The sequence below is a fragment of the Ovis canadensis genome, chromosome 3, assembly GCF_042477335.2.
Source record: "Ovis canadensis isolate MfBH-ARS-UI-01 breed Bighorn chromosome 3, ARS-UI_OviCan_v2, whole genome shotgun sequence".
Lineage (NCBI taxonomy): Eukaryota > Metazoa > Chordata > Mammalia > Artiodactyla > Bovidae > Ovis > Ovis canadensis.
The window spans coordinates 171,787,183-171,802,819 of record NC_091247.1 but is presented as its reverse complement, the minus strand read 5'-3'; the positions used below and the strand labels follow the sequence as shown (position 1 = coordinate 171,802,819).

The 15,637-nt window shown below is 35.4% G+C and overlaps 1 protein-coding gene across 1 annotated transcript in view; it reads left to right on the top strand.

Moving 5' to 3' along the window:
- Nucleotides 1–13,689, top strand: part of CDK17 (cyclin dependent kinase 17) — a 109,521-nt gene extending 95,832 nt beyond the window's left edge. Inside the window, exons 10-17 of the mRNA XM_069585104.1 lie at nucleotides 784–907; nucleotides 2,994–3,114; nucleotides 5,203–5,300; nucleotides 5,782–5,887; nucleotides 8,366–8,408; nucleotides 9,659–9,749; nucleotides 11,035–11,112; nucleotides 11,633–13,689. Of these exons, the coding sequence (XP_069441205.1) occupies nucleotides 784–907; nucleotides 2,994–3,114; nucleotides 5,203–5,300; nucleotides 5,782–5,887; nucleotides 8,366–8,408; nucleotides 9,659–9,749; nucleotides 11,035–11,112; nucleotides 11,633–11,670 (699 nt within the window). The 3' untranslated portion in view covers nucleotides 11,671–13,689. The remainder of the gene's footprint in view (nucleotides 1–783; nucleotides 908–2,993; nucleotides 3,115–5,202; nucleotides 5,301–5,781; nucleotides 5,888–8,365; nucleotides 8,409–9,658; nucleotides 9,750–11,034; nucleotides 11,113–11,632) is intronic.
- Nucleotides 13,690–15,637: the final 1,948 nt, after the last annotated feature.

Below are 15,637 nucleotides of genomic sequence, written 5' to 3'. Positions count from 1 at the left end.
CTTCCAAGAAAACCAAGGGTACACTCCTAAATGTTCTGGACTTGAGGCTCTTTTTTGTTAACCACAAAGAATCAAATACCTTCTGTGTTTCATATTCCCTTTTCCACCAAAATCCACAACAAAAAAGTCTACCATTAGCCTTATAGGAATTGCTTTTTTCCAAGAGTCATTCAGAGCTCCACAGTGCTTAATCCCTTTTCTGAATCATAGCAGGTTTTGAAGGCTGAGTGGGAGGTGCTGAAAGTAAAGTACCCAGGAGGTGGGTGATAGAAGCTGGGTTAGGTTATTTTAGGTTATTTTTATAGCACGTAATTTGCCAGAGCTGTGCAGCACTGATCTCTTTGACACTTGAAAATGTTCATAAAACCACCAACTCCAGTGCCTTATATTAAAGGCTTTGTCCCACATCAGGTTTTTTTTTTTTTTTTTCAGGGGGTGGAGGGTTGGGTAATGGTAGAAGATTGTTTTGGGAGAATTTCATAAATAAACTGTAAACCTAATTAGTAGACCTGTAAGTTTATGAGGCACATTTATTTAAAATCATTTTCAGTAACAAGTGAACTATTACTGCTAAGATAAAGTTTCATTCGTTCACACTAAAAAAATAGATGTTTCAAATAGAATAATGAATTGTAAAATTTAGATAAGTATGTAAGGAAAAGGAGATGGTTCCTTTTTCCCTTTGAAAACTGTTCTAGGCCAGTTGCTTTTCTGTTTACCATAACTTACACCAAAGTATGTCTTGTTATCTGTAAGACTAATTTCTGTGTTTTGTTTCCATAGCTGTTTTTATACCAGATTCTACGTGGTTTGGCATATTGCCACAGAAGAAAGGTGTTACACCGAGATTTAAAACCACAGAACCTCCTCATTAATGAAAAAGGAGAATTAAAGCTAGCAGATTTTGGTACGGAATGTATGAGATATTTATAGATAGTTCCAGGTGGTTAAGTTTAAAAGGAAAAACAAGTATTGACACTGTATGATTGCTTTTATGTGAGTTTGGAAGTTTTTGGAAGATATTTGAAAATTTTGGTGGTCAGTTATGTTAGTGAATGCTAACCATCACAGGTTCTCAGAAGTGGTCCATAGTCCCCTAAGCGTGCTGAGACCCTTTCGGGGGATCTCCAAAGGTATAAAGTTGTTGTTGATCTAGATGAAAATTCTACTTTTCCTGTAATCAGGGAAGTATTCATATAAATAGACATTTTCATTAATAATAGAAAATGGCTTATATAATAATACCATGTCACATTTAGTTAATTTGGTTTGGATGAAATTATTGTCTATTGCATTTTATGTTAGTATTGCAAATCTAATTGTGAACTGAACCAGAAGCCTGTTTGAGCAAGTACTATAGTTTAGAATTCTCTCAGGAGGAGAAAAGGTACTGAGGAAACTATAGCTGCAGTTGCTTTGATGTTGTATGTGTAGGAATAGCAAATGTGAAGCCTGTCCTTTTCCCCTTATAACCCAGTATGATATCAGGAAGAGGAATCTGAAAGCTGCTAATTATCAAAAAATTTTGAATTTATTTTACCAAGTTGGGATGGTCGAATAAAATCTGTAATTAAATAAAATAGTGTCAATGTTATTTCAGTTACATCCTTTAGCCCTTAAACTAAATGAAAATACTATGAATACTGTCAGATTTTTTTAAAAAAATTCTGGTTTCACTTGGGTTTAACAGTTAAAATATCCTTCCATGACAGTTTTCTTACTTAGGATTTTAATCAGATATAATAGTTACAGCAGAAATCACAACCTGTGAATGAATTATTCCCTGTTTGAAATAAAGTATTCAGTTCAGTCACTCAGTCGTGTCCGACTCTTTGCGACCCCATGAATCACAGCACGCCAGGCCTCCCTGTCCATCACCATCTCCTTGGGTTCACTCAGACTCACGTCCATCGAGTCCATGATGCCATCCAGCCATCTCATCCTCTGTTGTCCCCTTCTCCTCCTGCCCCCAATCCCTCCCAGCATCAGAGTCTTTTCCAGTGAGTCAGTTCTTCACATGAAGTGGCCAAAGTACTGGAGCTTCAGCTTTAGCATCATTCCTTCCAAAGAAATCCCAGGGCTGATCTTCAGAATGGACTGGTTGGATCTCCTTGCAGTCCAAGGGACTCTCAAGAGTCTTCTCCAATACCACAGTTCAAAAGCATCAATTCTTCATATATGTTAAAATTTATATTTCTTCAGATATCTTTTAAAAAGTTACTTCTTTAGGTGATAAGAATTTGGAGGCATGGGGGTAATAAAAGCAACTCTTACACTAGTGGCTCAAGAGATAAAGTTGCAAGCTCTTGCCTTTATATCTGGATAATCAGTGAATTTCATATTCAACAGGCAGAGGAATAGCACATGTTATCTACAGCAACTAATAATATCCAAAGGTTCATCGTATTTTAATATTAACTATATAACGTAAAACTTAAGAAGTACAGAACAACAATGTAGTTCATTCCAAGAAAACTTTAAATAAAAACTTCTGCAAGGGAATTGTTAAAAAAATTTAACAGGATTATGGACCAGTAACTTCATGCTTTTTGGTAAGAATTGGTACAGCAAGCGAAAATTGTAATCAGGTTAAAAGTCAATAAGCCTATAACTGTAAGAAGTAAAATTGTTTATCTTAATATCATTGGCCTGTTTTGCATTAATTTAACTTGAAGTAGGAAGTAATTTTGGCATAATCATGGCTAGAAGGAAGATATCTTAAGTTTAGATTAGCCCAGATACTGAGGCCAGGTGCATTCACTCGTAAAAGTAAACATAGTCCCTGACTGTGTAATTATTATTATTTAGTTTAATTACATGAAGATTTGCTGACCCAAGACGGTACACACTCAAAAATTCATGAAACGAATTTTGTTAAGCTTCACAACGGTATGGAGTAATCATCTCGGGCATCTTTGTGACTGCAGTCATTGTCATATGAACTGAGAAATACATTCTAGTTATTTCTTAATTGTTTTCTTTTCCCTGTGAAGGACTAGCCAGAGCCAAGTCAGTTCCCACAAAGACCTACTCAAATGAAGTTGTCACACTTTGGTACCGGCCGCCTGATGTGCTTCTGGGTTCCTCAGAGTACTCAACACAGATTGACATGTGGTAAATATGTGCATATGTTAATTGCCATTTATAATTTTGAAAGAATGTAGCCATTAACACAGGACATACTGATTGGTATTTGGCTTTAAGGAGATGTTATTTTAAAGAGAGACAATATAAACAATGATGAAGAGTTCTGGCAAGTAGGATCACCTAGGTTTAAAGACCAATTCTACCACTTAAAACTATATAACCTTTTTGAAATTACTGGCCTGTGCCTGTTTCCTCAATTAAGGAAATGGGAATTATAACAATAACTACTTTAAAAGCCTGCTCTGTGAATAATGTTAAGACCAAATGAGCTGATATATATAAAGCATTTTGAAGAGTGTTTGGTACAAAATTATTATTTTTATCATCATTTACTATTCACCAAAACCCACTTGCTTTAAGTTGATCTTGAAATAGTGAAATACAATAGTAATCTTCCTCACCCGGCACTTTGATCATGACACTCCTTTATTCAAACACATTTGCTGCTTCCACATTCACTGCCTGTTACAGAATAAGGTATCATTCTTCAACCTGATATTTAATAATCTTCATGAAACGTCTCTACCTTTTTCAGTTTACTTCAGACTATTCAGTGTAGATGTTTCCATTTGGCCAAATGGCTGCTTACTATATTTCATAAATAATCTGGGCTTTCCCAGCTTTGCTCTTGTATTCATACCAGTTCACCTGTCTTGAATGACTCTGTTTCTCTGTCTAAGGCCTGTGCCTAGGGCCTTCAAAACATAGTTTTTCATAAATCCTCCCTGACTATAACCTAGCCTCCCATGGCTAATTTTTTCCCTTGAACTGTGGTTACACTTACTGCAAGTACTCTTTGTGTAGTGATAAATCATATACTTTGTTTTGTTGTTGTCTTGGGTTGAACGTTTATATAATTTGTATCGTGAAACATTTTTTCTTTCTTAAGCTTCTTTAAATTTTGGGAATATATATATAACCAGATTTACCATTAAGTACATTTACAGTGCTGTGCATCCATCATCGTCAGTCTCCACAACTCTCTTCATTTTGCAGACTGAAACTCTGTACTTACTAAATAGTGACTCTCCATTTCCCTCTCCCTCCACCGTTTTTCTTTCTGGGTTTGTGAATTTGACTTTTCTAAGTACCTCATATAGGTGAAATCATATAGTATTTGTTTTGTTGTGACTGGTTTATTTTACTTAGCATAAATGTCATCAAGGTTTACCTCTGGTGAAGATAGATACTTGACTTTTTTATGTGTCAGAATTACCTTCATTTTTAAGGCTGAATAATCATTGTACGTATATGTTGTTTATTGATTCATGCACTGATGGACAGTTGGGTTGTTGCCACGTTTCGGCTGTTGTGCTGCTGTGGACATGAGTGTACAAATACCTCTTTGAGATACTGCTTTTCTTTTGGTTATATACTTAGAAGTGGAATTGCTGGATCATATGGCAATTGTGTTTTACATTTTTTGATGAATTACTATACTGTTTGCCATAGTGGCTCCATTATTTAATCTTCTGTATAATAATTTATATATATATATACACACACACACATATATATGTAATTGCTAGGTTGTGAGTCTTTTAAAGGAAGGACTCCTATCTTAAACTCATGTCTTCACACAGGTGAAGACAGTATCTATCTAGTGAACATCTATCCATTTCTCTTCCTTCTCAACACATTCTCTCTCTCTTTCTCTGTGTCTTACTCACTCTCACTCACTTTACCCCACATCTATGAGCTCTGTCTCTGCTTCCTACATAAAAACATCTTGAATCATTTGTTTCTACCTAGCTCTGCTGACCCACTGCCTAACACATAGTAAGCATTAAATCACTATTAGCTATGGTTAGTGGTATTCTTCAGGGATCATGCAGAAGAGGGCTGGACACTTTAAGTGGGGAAAATGGATACAGAAGTATGGAAGATGATAAGCTAAATGTTAGCAAGTTAGTTTAGTTATATCTGAAAGAAATCTGCAGATTTTCTAGCAGGCTAGTACAAAATTCTCCAGAAAGGCAGCCTTAGGGAAAAGATTCTTATGCTTAGTAATATATAAATGGATTACTCATCTTTTTTTTATGGTATATTTTATAGGGGTGTTGGTTGCATTTTCTTTGAAATGGCTTCTGGAAGACCTCTGTTTCCAGGATCAACTGTGGAAGATGAACTGCACTTAATTTTCCGACTGCTAGGTAACAGAAGAACTCTATTCTCAGTGATTTGTTACCTGTAATTGAGTAGCTGGATACGACTACATCTTTCGAATATATATTTATAAATTTGATACTGAGACTAACATAAATAGCTGTTAGAATTATAATTTCCATGTTAAGATAAAGATCCTTCTAGATAACTTCTCCTTTTTATTTACTGACTTCTACCTGTGCAATAATGATTCTATGAAAAAATAGAAGAGAAATATTATTGGAAAGGGACTTTAAGCACATTATTAGAAAATATTTTAGCTTAGATGTCAATAGGCATCCTTTTGGTGCAATCTTTGCTTAATCTGAAAAAAAGTCTGTATGTTTACTATTTCTGTCATTCTAATTTTAGTTGAAACAATCAAATTATCTACTAAATATAAATTGTTATTTATGACACTTTTGTTCTGCCTATATATATTTGCCTGTATAAGAATTTTTATATAAGTATATATATTTTTAAATTCAGGGACTCCATCTCAGGAAAATTGGCCAGGTGTTTCTTCAAATGATGAGTTCAAGAACTACAACTTTCCAAAATATAAACCGCAGCCTCTAATTAACCATGCACCCAGGTATTTTTTTTCTTTCTTTATGTGAAAGGGGGAACACACTATTTTTTTTTAATTCTTTTTAGTCTCTCTCTTTTTTTTGTCTTTTTAGTCTCGAACCATTTGTCATGGTAAGGATTCAGGAAAAATACTTGATTTACATACACAATTCTTAAATATTTTAGAATTTAATTTCTTCCTATGTCAAATTAATTTTATAATTCAGTGACCAAGAATCACCAAACTATGTAAGTCCACAGAATTGAACTATAAATAAAATGAGCATAGAATATATATATATATTCTATAATTCTAGGGTTTATGTAGGTTGTTCCTTTTCCCAGAAAGAAAACATTGATTTATGCCTAATTCAGTACTGTGAAGACCATGATGAAATCAATTTTTTCTACACAATTATTCTATATTTTGGGCTTCCCAGGTGGTGTAGTGGTAAAGAATCTGCCTGCCATTGGCAGGAGATGTAAGAGACACAGGTTTCAGTCTCGGGGTCAGAAAGATCCCCTGGAGGAGGAAGTGGCAAGCCACTCCAGTATTCTTACCTGGAAAATCCTATGGACAGAGGAGCCTGGCAGGCTGCAAAGACCATGGGGTCACAAAGAGTTGGACACGACTGAGCACGCACATTCTGTGTTTACTTAGGAATGTGTTATAGGCAAAATCTTGGCTCTTACACAGGATGACCCATCATAATTTTGCCCAGTGTTAATGATAATTTGTATTTGAAGAATATGAACTTTCTGACCCTTCATATCCTATATGTTGCCCATCCAATTACAGACCTACCTCAGGTCCATCTAAGACTCCCATTAAAATTGAGTCAGAATGTTTTTACTTACGGAATGTATTACATTTCTGTAAGTAATGTTAGAATCACTAACCCCCTTTTTATTTTTTCATCTTTCCTTAAGAAAAAATAGATGTGAAAAGGGCACCAAGATACCAAATAAGGCAAATATCTGTTTTAATCAAAAGCCATTCACATTGCTCACAATATAACATATTCTAGTTCCATTTATTCTCAAGATAGGGACAATGAGTAAGATCATTCTGGTGCCAAAACTATTTTGAAAGTGTTTATGTGATTTGATAGCCTTGTCACTAAACTAACTGGTAACATTCTAAGTAGACTTCCTAAGAAGGAAGAATAATATAACATGTTAGACTTTTAGCATAAAAGCATAAATCCTATTTTTGTCATATATATATTGCTTGCTGTTATAATGTCCAGGGTAAAAAGTTGCAGCTGTTTAAAGCAGATTCTTCATGAGCTTAGCACCTAGCTTATCTGTAGCCTGATAGCTCAGTTGGTAAAGAATCCGCCTGCAATACAGGTACCCTGGTTCAGTTCCTGGGTCGGGAAGATCCACTGGAAAAGGGCTAGGCTACCCACTCCAGTATTCTTGGGCTTTCCTTGTGGCTCAGCTGGTATAGAATCCGCCTGCAATGTGGGAGACCTGGGTTTGATTCCTGGGTTGATCTTCTCCAGGGAAGATCCCCTGGAGAAGGGAAAAAAGGCTACCCACTCCAGTATTCTGGCCTGGAGAATTCCATGGACTGTATAGTCCATGCAGTTGCAGTCGCAGAGTCAGACACGACTGAGCAACTTTCACTTTATCTGTAGCCATATAGTTCCGGGTGTTTGTCAGAATGGCAAACTGCAAAGGATTAGTAGACTCTGGAGAATCTCTAGGCTACAGCATCCACAGTACCTACTAAGAGCACTTCAGGTGGAAGGGAGGGGAGACAGTTTCCGTAATTGTGCTTTTGCCAGTGAATATCAGTGCACAATAGGATTTGTGACTTGTGACTTCTGATCAAGAGGTTATCCCTTTAAGATAACCCCTAAATCCTCTACTCCTGTTTATTAATTCCATCCTTAAACAATTTTCTGTCTTTATTGATTATGTCATTGGTTTTGTATCCCTCTTAAATAAAGTTTTATGAAATTGAGGCATATTTAAATTGAACTTTATAGCTTCTAGTACCCAACCTTCAGCATATTGTCCTGTAAAAATGAGTTGAGTGATTCATCTCTGTTTATCTTGAACCACAGTGATAACTTTGGAGGTCTCTTACCGTTTTGTTTTCATCTGTATAATACAAAATGATGCCGTTGTACTCTTGCCTTCACTAGAACACTGAAAACAGATCTAGTTTACTAAAGTTTTTGTCAATAATACAGGTTGTTTTGTTTAGAGGTAAAATAGTGATTTAAAAAAATTCTATCATTTTAGTAATCTAATTTACTCTTGAATATTGAAATTTTGAGTTGATGCCCAGTTACTTATGGTTTCTTAAACAAGTGGCATGATAAATCTTAAGGTTAAAACAGACTTGAATCGGTTTGAAAAGCAGCAAAGTGTTCTATTTTAGGGCACTTGAATTTAGCAGATGAAAACACTTGGAAAATAGTTTTATTTAGAAAGTTGCTATCAGCTAAGAGTAATAAAGAAATTGCTACTTGTCCTTCTTTGTTTTTAGGTTAGACTCTGAAGGAATTGAGTTGATAACAAAATTTCTTCAGGTAAGTTACATCTTTGTTATAGTCATTAAATGGTGTGTTAACTTGTCTGAGCCTTAGTTTTTCATCTATAGAATGGGATCAGTAATATCTCTCTCATAAATAAGATTATTTATACTAGTATCTAGCATGCTTAAGACATGTGCTTAGGTGAAAAAATATGGTTTCTCCTAGTGTGTCTGGGTCTCTCCTTGTAACCCAGAACAGTCTGAGGTGAAGGGAATATTCTGTGCATAGCATATTCCCTTCACTTACCCCTTTTTTTATTTTTTGAAGCTTGATTTTGGTGATTATTGGCGATCATAGAAGCCAAAGAGATAGTTGCTAATTGCTGCTGTTGTCCGTCAACTTTCTTGGTGATTCGCCACCAGACTGTGTAGAAACAGAAAAAAAGACATACAGAAATGTGCATAGCATATTCCCTTCACTGAGGTAGTTAGCTGCTGGCACTGATCAACTGTGTCAAGGCCATGTTCTCTGCAGTTCAGGTTTTCTTATGTTTGCTTTCTTTTTTCCCTTAAACCTACGCTCTGTAGGCTGTTGTTCCTCCAAATCCATCCATACCTGCATTCAGAGCAGAAACGACAGAGAGGATAAGAGTGTGTCAGTCACATTAGTCCTCTTGTATCTGTAGAGCAAAGGCTTTTCCAAAAACCCCTCTAAGGACTTCTTCCTGTGTCTCCGAAATCTTCATATAGCTAGAATGTTGATTGTAAGAGAGGCTGAGAATTGGGGAGCTGGATTGCCATAATTAGCCTAAACTTAGAACAGTCATGGTTCTTATGTCAGAGCTGGAAGCATGAATGCCTTAAATCTACATTATCTCATGAAGGAAGAAAGGGAAATGGGTATTGAATAGGTAATTTAATAATATCTTTCTTAAAGGTATTAGTTACATTTCTAATAATCCTTTGTTGTTCATGAAGAAAAGTAACACCACAGGTCAGATATTTTGCTTTTTTTCTATCACTTCAGAAAATATAAGGAATCTTAATCTTTAGTTAAGATCCAGCTTTATTTTGGAAATTTGAAACTGGGATCATTGCTACACAAGCTCAGTAGTAACTCAATTTAGAAGATAGTAAATTGGTTCTTAAAAATAAGTAATTTTTATTAAGTATTAAGTAATCAAGATAACGGTAGCTCTAAACGTTTAAATGCTAATTTGTGTGTGTGTCCCCTACCCCTCACACATGCTTTTTCCAGTATTTAGAGAAAAAAATTAATGAAGCCGCTTTTTTGGTTTTACACAGTATGAATCTAAGAAAAGGGTTTCAGCAGAAGAGGCCATGAAACATGTGTACTTTCGAAGTCTGGGACCAAGAATACATGCTCTACCTGAAAGTAAGAGAAATTCTAGAGTGTGTCCTCCCATCCCCTTTATTTTTATCCAGGTTTGGAGACTGGGGTGAATTAGGAGTTTAGGAAGGGACTATTGGTTTTTAAGCCTTAAATTCTGGTCTTTTTGCAGTTAGATCAGAAATCCCTGAAGGGAGGCATATATCTTATTTACCTGTTTTAATTTCTTTCTTTTAACACTGAGCATGTTGCTACAACTCTTAAGAAATCAGTAGCGCTTATATGTGGCTCATTAGTCTTATTGGACTTAAGCTGGAAAATGTCATCCAATGATAGACATTGTCATTAGGCCCAATCTGAATTACTTTGATTTAGAGTTGTTAAAAATGGATTTCAAGCAAGTCGTAATGAAACACAGCCAAAACGTTAGTTTTCTCATGAAAGTAAATTTCCTTTTTAAGACATGAAGATGGTTTTCCTTTACTGTGTTCACTCTGACTTAACTATCCCCATGACAGAGGTGAGCATATTGTCATTAAAATAGCTGATTTCTCATGCCTGAGGTAACTGCTTGATTTTACTCAGAACATTCTTAAAAATTACCCCAATACTTTACTTTAAAACTGAGCAAGGTGAGTGGGGAATTAAGAGAATATTTTGGAAATGAGCTACCAAAAGCTTTCATTAATTTCCCATTGTCATTTACTAGACAGTGGTTTTCTAATTGGAATCAAGACTCAGGAGTTTTCACTTGGAACTTGAAGGATATTTTGTAATGAAAGACTACCTCTGTGGCAGAGATGGAAATAAGAAGGATGAATTACAAGTATTTTTTAAGATGCTGTGTACATTTTATTATTACTAATAATATCAAGTTTTAAAGTTTGAGTTGTAGGAAAGGTGTATAAACCTATTTCTTGTTTTTCTGTAAAATTCTGAAGATAGTTTGAGGGTTTGACCTTCACTGCCATCATAAGACAAATGGATGAAGGATAGAATAAAACTGAGTGATACATTTTGATGAGGTCTCCCAACCTCAGTAAGCCCTAGAAATAAACAGTGTACATTCTCCTCAGAGAAACACACACTCACAGCCTGATTTAAAGCCAAATTGGAGGAGAAAGATTCTGAGGGGAGATTATTTGGCTTGGTTTTCTTCTCAAATCCTTGGAACAAAAGAGAAAATACTTCAGTGGGGCCCTAACCTTGTAAACGTAGTATAAATGTTTCACATTCACTCAGTATATAATTTAGACGTTTTGTCTCTAGTTGGATTACATTTGCTTTAATGATAGGCTTTCATCTGCTATTTTTTGTCTGTGCATTTTAGGTGTATCAATATTCAGTTTGAAAGAGATTCAGTTGCAAAAGGATCCCGGTTTTCGAAATTCTTCTTATCCAGAGACAGGTGTGTTTGTCATAAACCATTTCACATGTCGATCATGAAATTTTGCGTGGAATCAAGTTTTTGGTTTATAAATTGATCAGTAAAATTATGTAAAAACCAATGTACAGTGCATTCCACAACGGTGTATGTTTAGCATTGCACATACTCACTTTTCTGTATGATGTGGGCAGCTCAGTAATTCTTCAGAGAGAATCTGACTCAGTCCAATCAGGGATCCTGAAAGCTGCAGATGGCACAGAGACCTCTTACAAGTGACCTGGCTTGATCACTGACACGCCACACCTGGCACCTGAGGCAGAAGACACATCTGTGCTCCCCTAGTCATCAGGTTCATCACTTCGAAGCATAGAAGCTGTAGACTGACCCCATCAACAAGAGGGTCCTTTAAGACAGAGCTGATCACTCTTACCATGGAATTAGCTTTTGCTGGTGGGAACATTAGCTTCATAGAGTCACCAAATACTGTATGTGGGATAAAACTGAACCTTGAACTGCCTCATAAAATGACTTTATATTTTAGGACATGGGAAGAACAGAAGACAGAGCATGCTCTTTTAAGTCTGATAACATGGTTTCAAGCCCAGCCCCCAGCCTTTCTTATCAATCAAGGACTCAAATCTGAAGGCAATTATTTCTTTTGGTGGACTTGGAATCTTCGTTTGTCTACACTGTCCTCTTCACAGTGGAGTCTTTTTATTTCAGACCTACAAATTGTTTTTATATTTGTTGTCACAGTGTGACAATTTTTTTGTACAGTTGGTTTTAAGGTCTTCTCTGCCATTAGAGCCAGTAGGTTACAGCTGTTGATGTAACTATAGCTGCAATTTTTGTGCAGGACTGAGAAACACAGTGCATTATTTATTGCGGAATCATTGCTGCTAAATAACTACTGTCTGTTTATTTAACACAACAGTTGATGCCTGAAGAAGTTGCAGTGGCTTTATTATATGTGAATGCATCTGTTTCTCCTCATAAATTGTTTTACTGCTGCATTTTTTGTTTGTTTTTAAAATTAAACTGCATTGTTTCCTGGAATGTAAATTTAGCTTTGCTTAACAGTAAAATAAGTGAGCCAACTTGAACACTCTTACGTTCATGCTATATAATTTTTTATTGAACATTGGCAAATAGAGTAGCTAAGAAATCAATAAGCACATTATGTTTAGGAAAGCATGTGATGCAGAAGTTGATTCAAGCAAGTGAATACCTGACATTTTGGGGATCTCGAATTACCTACCAGTAAATTAAAGTACCACAATTATTTATTTTTACCTTTCCTCATTTTAGAAATATTTACTGCATATTATTGGATATTTGTATACTAATACACTTAACCTATTTTACATTGTGCTTTAATTTAGTTAAACCATACAAGTCCGGTCAAACATGAGAGATCTTGTTTTGTTTATTTGTCTTAAATACAATTCTTTTATTAGAATGGATGATTCTTCATTGGGGAACAATTTATTTCATTTGAGAGATGTGTATATGTATGTGTTTTAATAGCATTCACTTGGAATCAGCTGAAAGATGTAATATGTGTTTGAAATGAGCCATGATAAATAACAAACAACAGAAATGAGAACTTGGAAGATTGTTTTAAAGCATTCTAGGTATTATCTGTTTACCAGAGATAGTAAATATTACAGTTTTAATTATGCATCTTTTTGAATATCATAAATACACCTTGATGTTGGTAACAGTGTTTTAAGCATTTGTGTTCACTTTTAAGGACTATTTGTTTAGTGCATCTTACCAACTGCAAATCTTTTAATTGCTATATTTTGAAATGGTCATGTAAATTTGGGGCTTATATATCATGAAAAGAGTCATAACTTAATTCATTTTCCTGACATTCACTGTAAAACATTCAGGGTCCTACCATTTCTGTTCAGGAAATCTTGTAGTTTATTGTTATTTAACAGTATTAAGTGAATTTTTGTATATTTCATTTTAACTTTATTTGTGAATAGTGATTGTGGCATGTTTGGGGTGTTATTTTAATATTTCATGATACTGAAGTTTTAATTTTTAAAAAATTTCTGGAAGAAACAGATTCATGTGTAATGGTGAATATTGGACCACTACTGCTTTTCACATTTGTAAATTGGTTTTCTGTTAAACTCTGTAGCCTAACAAACTGCTGTTATTTCTAACTGACAGACATGTATTAATATTGTACTTTGAAGGTTATAAATATTATGTGAAAATTCCTCCATTTTGTTTCAGAATTTATAATAACAAAATCTTCATGTTGTTAAAATGTGGTTTTGTTGAGTCACGGTTCTTTCTTGGGGAAGAAGGCTGTGCAGAATGGGACCATTTTCTTTTATGTGTCTCAAGATAATGAAGTGTCTCGGCCAGTAGCAATTAATTTATAATTGTGCTGGCCATTCATTTACTAATCTTTACTGTAATTTTATAGGATAGCACTTTTAATTGTCAGATTTTTCATTTCATAGGTTATCTATTTGATTTGTTGAAAATTTGACAGTTATCCTTATGTTTCATTCTTGCATATAAAAGGTGAAGAATTGTATCCAACAGTTATATAAAATTGCTCTTCATAGGAAAAACTACGGATGTTCCTTCATTTTATTAAGGAATTTGATTTTCTTTTTTTGATACTTGAGCATCATTCAGATTCTGAAAACTTTGCAGTGAAGAGAATTGAAGCTCAAATTGTGAACCTTGAACAGATGATTCGTCTTAAACTGACAGGGTTCTTAAAGGTAAGAGGGGATGCCTTTTTTGTTTTCCTTCCAAGTGATGATGTTAACATGTTGAATATGTCATATTCTATATAGAAGTGGCTGCTTTATTAGCTTACGAAAGCCTACTTGTTAACATGTTATAATCTTTTTGACCCAAGACAGTTCATGTGGTGTGTGTGTGTGTGTTTACTATTTTTTAAAATTGTGGTAAAATACATGTAACATAAAATTTACCATTTTTACCCTTTGTAAGCATACAGTTTAGTGGCATTAATTATTATGTTCACAGTGGTGAAAAGCAGTTACCTATTTCCAGGATTTTTCATCACTCCAAACAACAGAAACTTTGTAGCCATTATAATCTCCACCCCACTCCCCACACACCGCCATGTTTTCTCTTTCCCTCATCCTTTGGGTAATCTCTTACTTAGAATAAGCAAATTCATAGACACAAAAACTACATATTTCATGTAAGTGGAATCCTACCACACTTGTTTTTTTGTCTCTGGCTTATTTCATTTAACATAATGTTTTCAAGGTTCATCCATATTGTAGCATGTGTTAGAACTTCATTTGTTTTCATGGCTGAGTAACATTGCTACATGACTATACAACATTTGCTTATCCATTTTATCTCTATACCCAAGCAAAATATGGATAATTTGCTTATCCATTCATCTGTTGATAGACATGGGTTTTTTTTTTTTTCCATTTTTGGCTGTTGTGAATAATGTTGCTATGAACATTGGTATACAAGCATCTGTTTGAGCCTTTCTTTTCAAATTCTTTGGGTTCATATACCAGGAGTAGAATTGTTGGGTCAGTTGGTAATTCAATCCTTAACTTTTTCAGAAACCACCAAACTGTTTTCTACAGTACCCACACCATTTTACATTTTTCAGTAGTAGTGCATGATGTCCAGTTTCTCCTCATCCTTGCTTCTTTTTTCCCATTATATTCATTCTAATAGCTTTGAAGCGGCGTCTCTTTGTGGTTTTGATTTCCCTAAGGACTTGACTTCCCTAACACCTTTTCACGTGTTACCGACCAATATCTGCTTAGAGAAACGTATATTCAAGTCCTTTGTCTTTTAAAAAGTTTGGTTGTATGTCTTTTTGTTGTTGAGTTGTAGTTCTTTATATAGGCTAGAAGGTCATGACATATGTGATTTCTAATTATTTTTTTCTGTGGGTTGTGCTCACTTACTTTATGGTGTCCTGTTGATAAACAAAAGTTTTTTATTTTCATGAAGTCCAGTTTATTTCTTCTTATGTTGCCTTTGCTCTTGGTTGCATATTTAAGTTGCTTTAGCTAAATCCGCGGAGAAGGCAATGGCACCCCACTCCACTCCAGTACTCTTGCCTGGAAAATCCCACGGATGGAGGAGCCTGGTAGGCTGCAGTCCGTGGGGTCGATAAGAGTTGGACACGACTGAGCGACTTCACTTTCACTTTTCACTTTCATCCACTGGAGAAGGAAGTGGCAACCCACTCCAGTGTTCTTGCCTGGAGAATCCCAGGGATGGGGGAGCCTGGTGGGCTGCCCTCTGTGGGGTCGCACAGAGTCGGACACGACTGAAGTGACTTAGCAGCAGCAGCAGCTAAATCCAAGATGATGAATATTTTCCCTCGTTTTAAGAGTTTTATAGTTTAGTGCTTACATTTAAGACCTTGATCAGTTTTGAATTAATGTTTGTGGTGTAAAGTGAGGGGCAAACCTCATTCTTTTGCATGTGAGTATCTAGTTTTCCTAGACCTGTTTGTTGAAAGACCTGACCTTTTCCCCCTTAGCACCCTTGCTGAAAATCAATT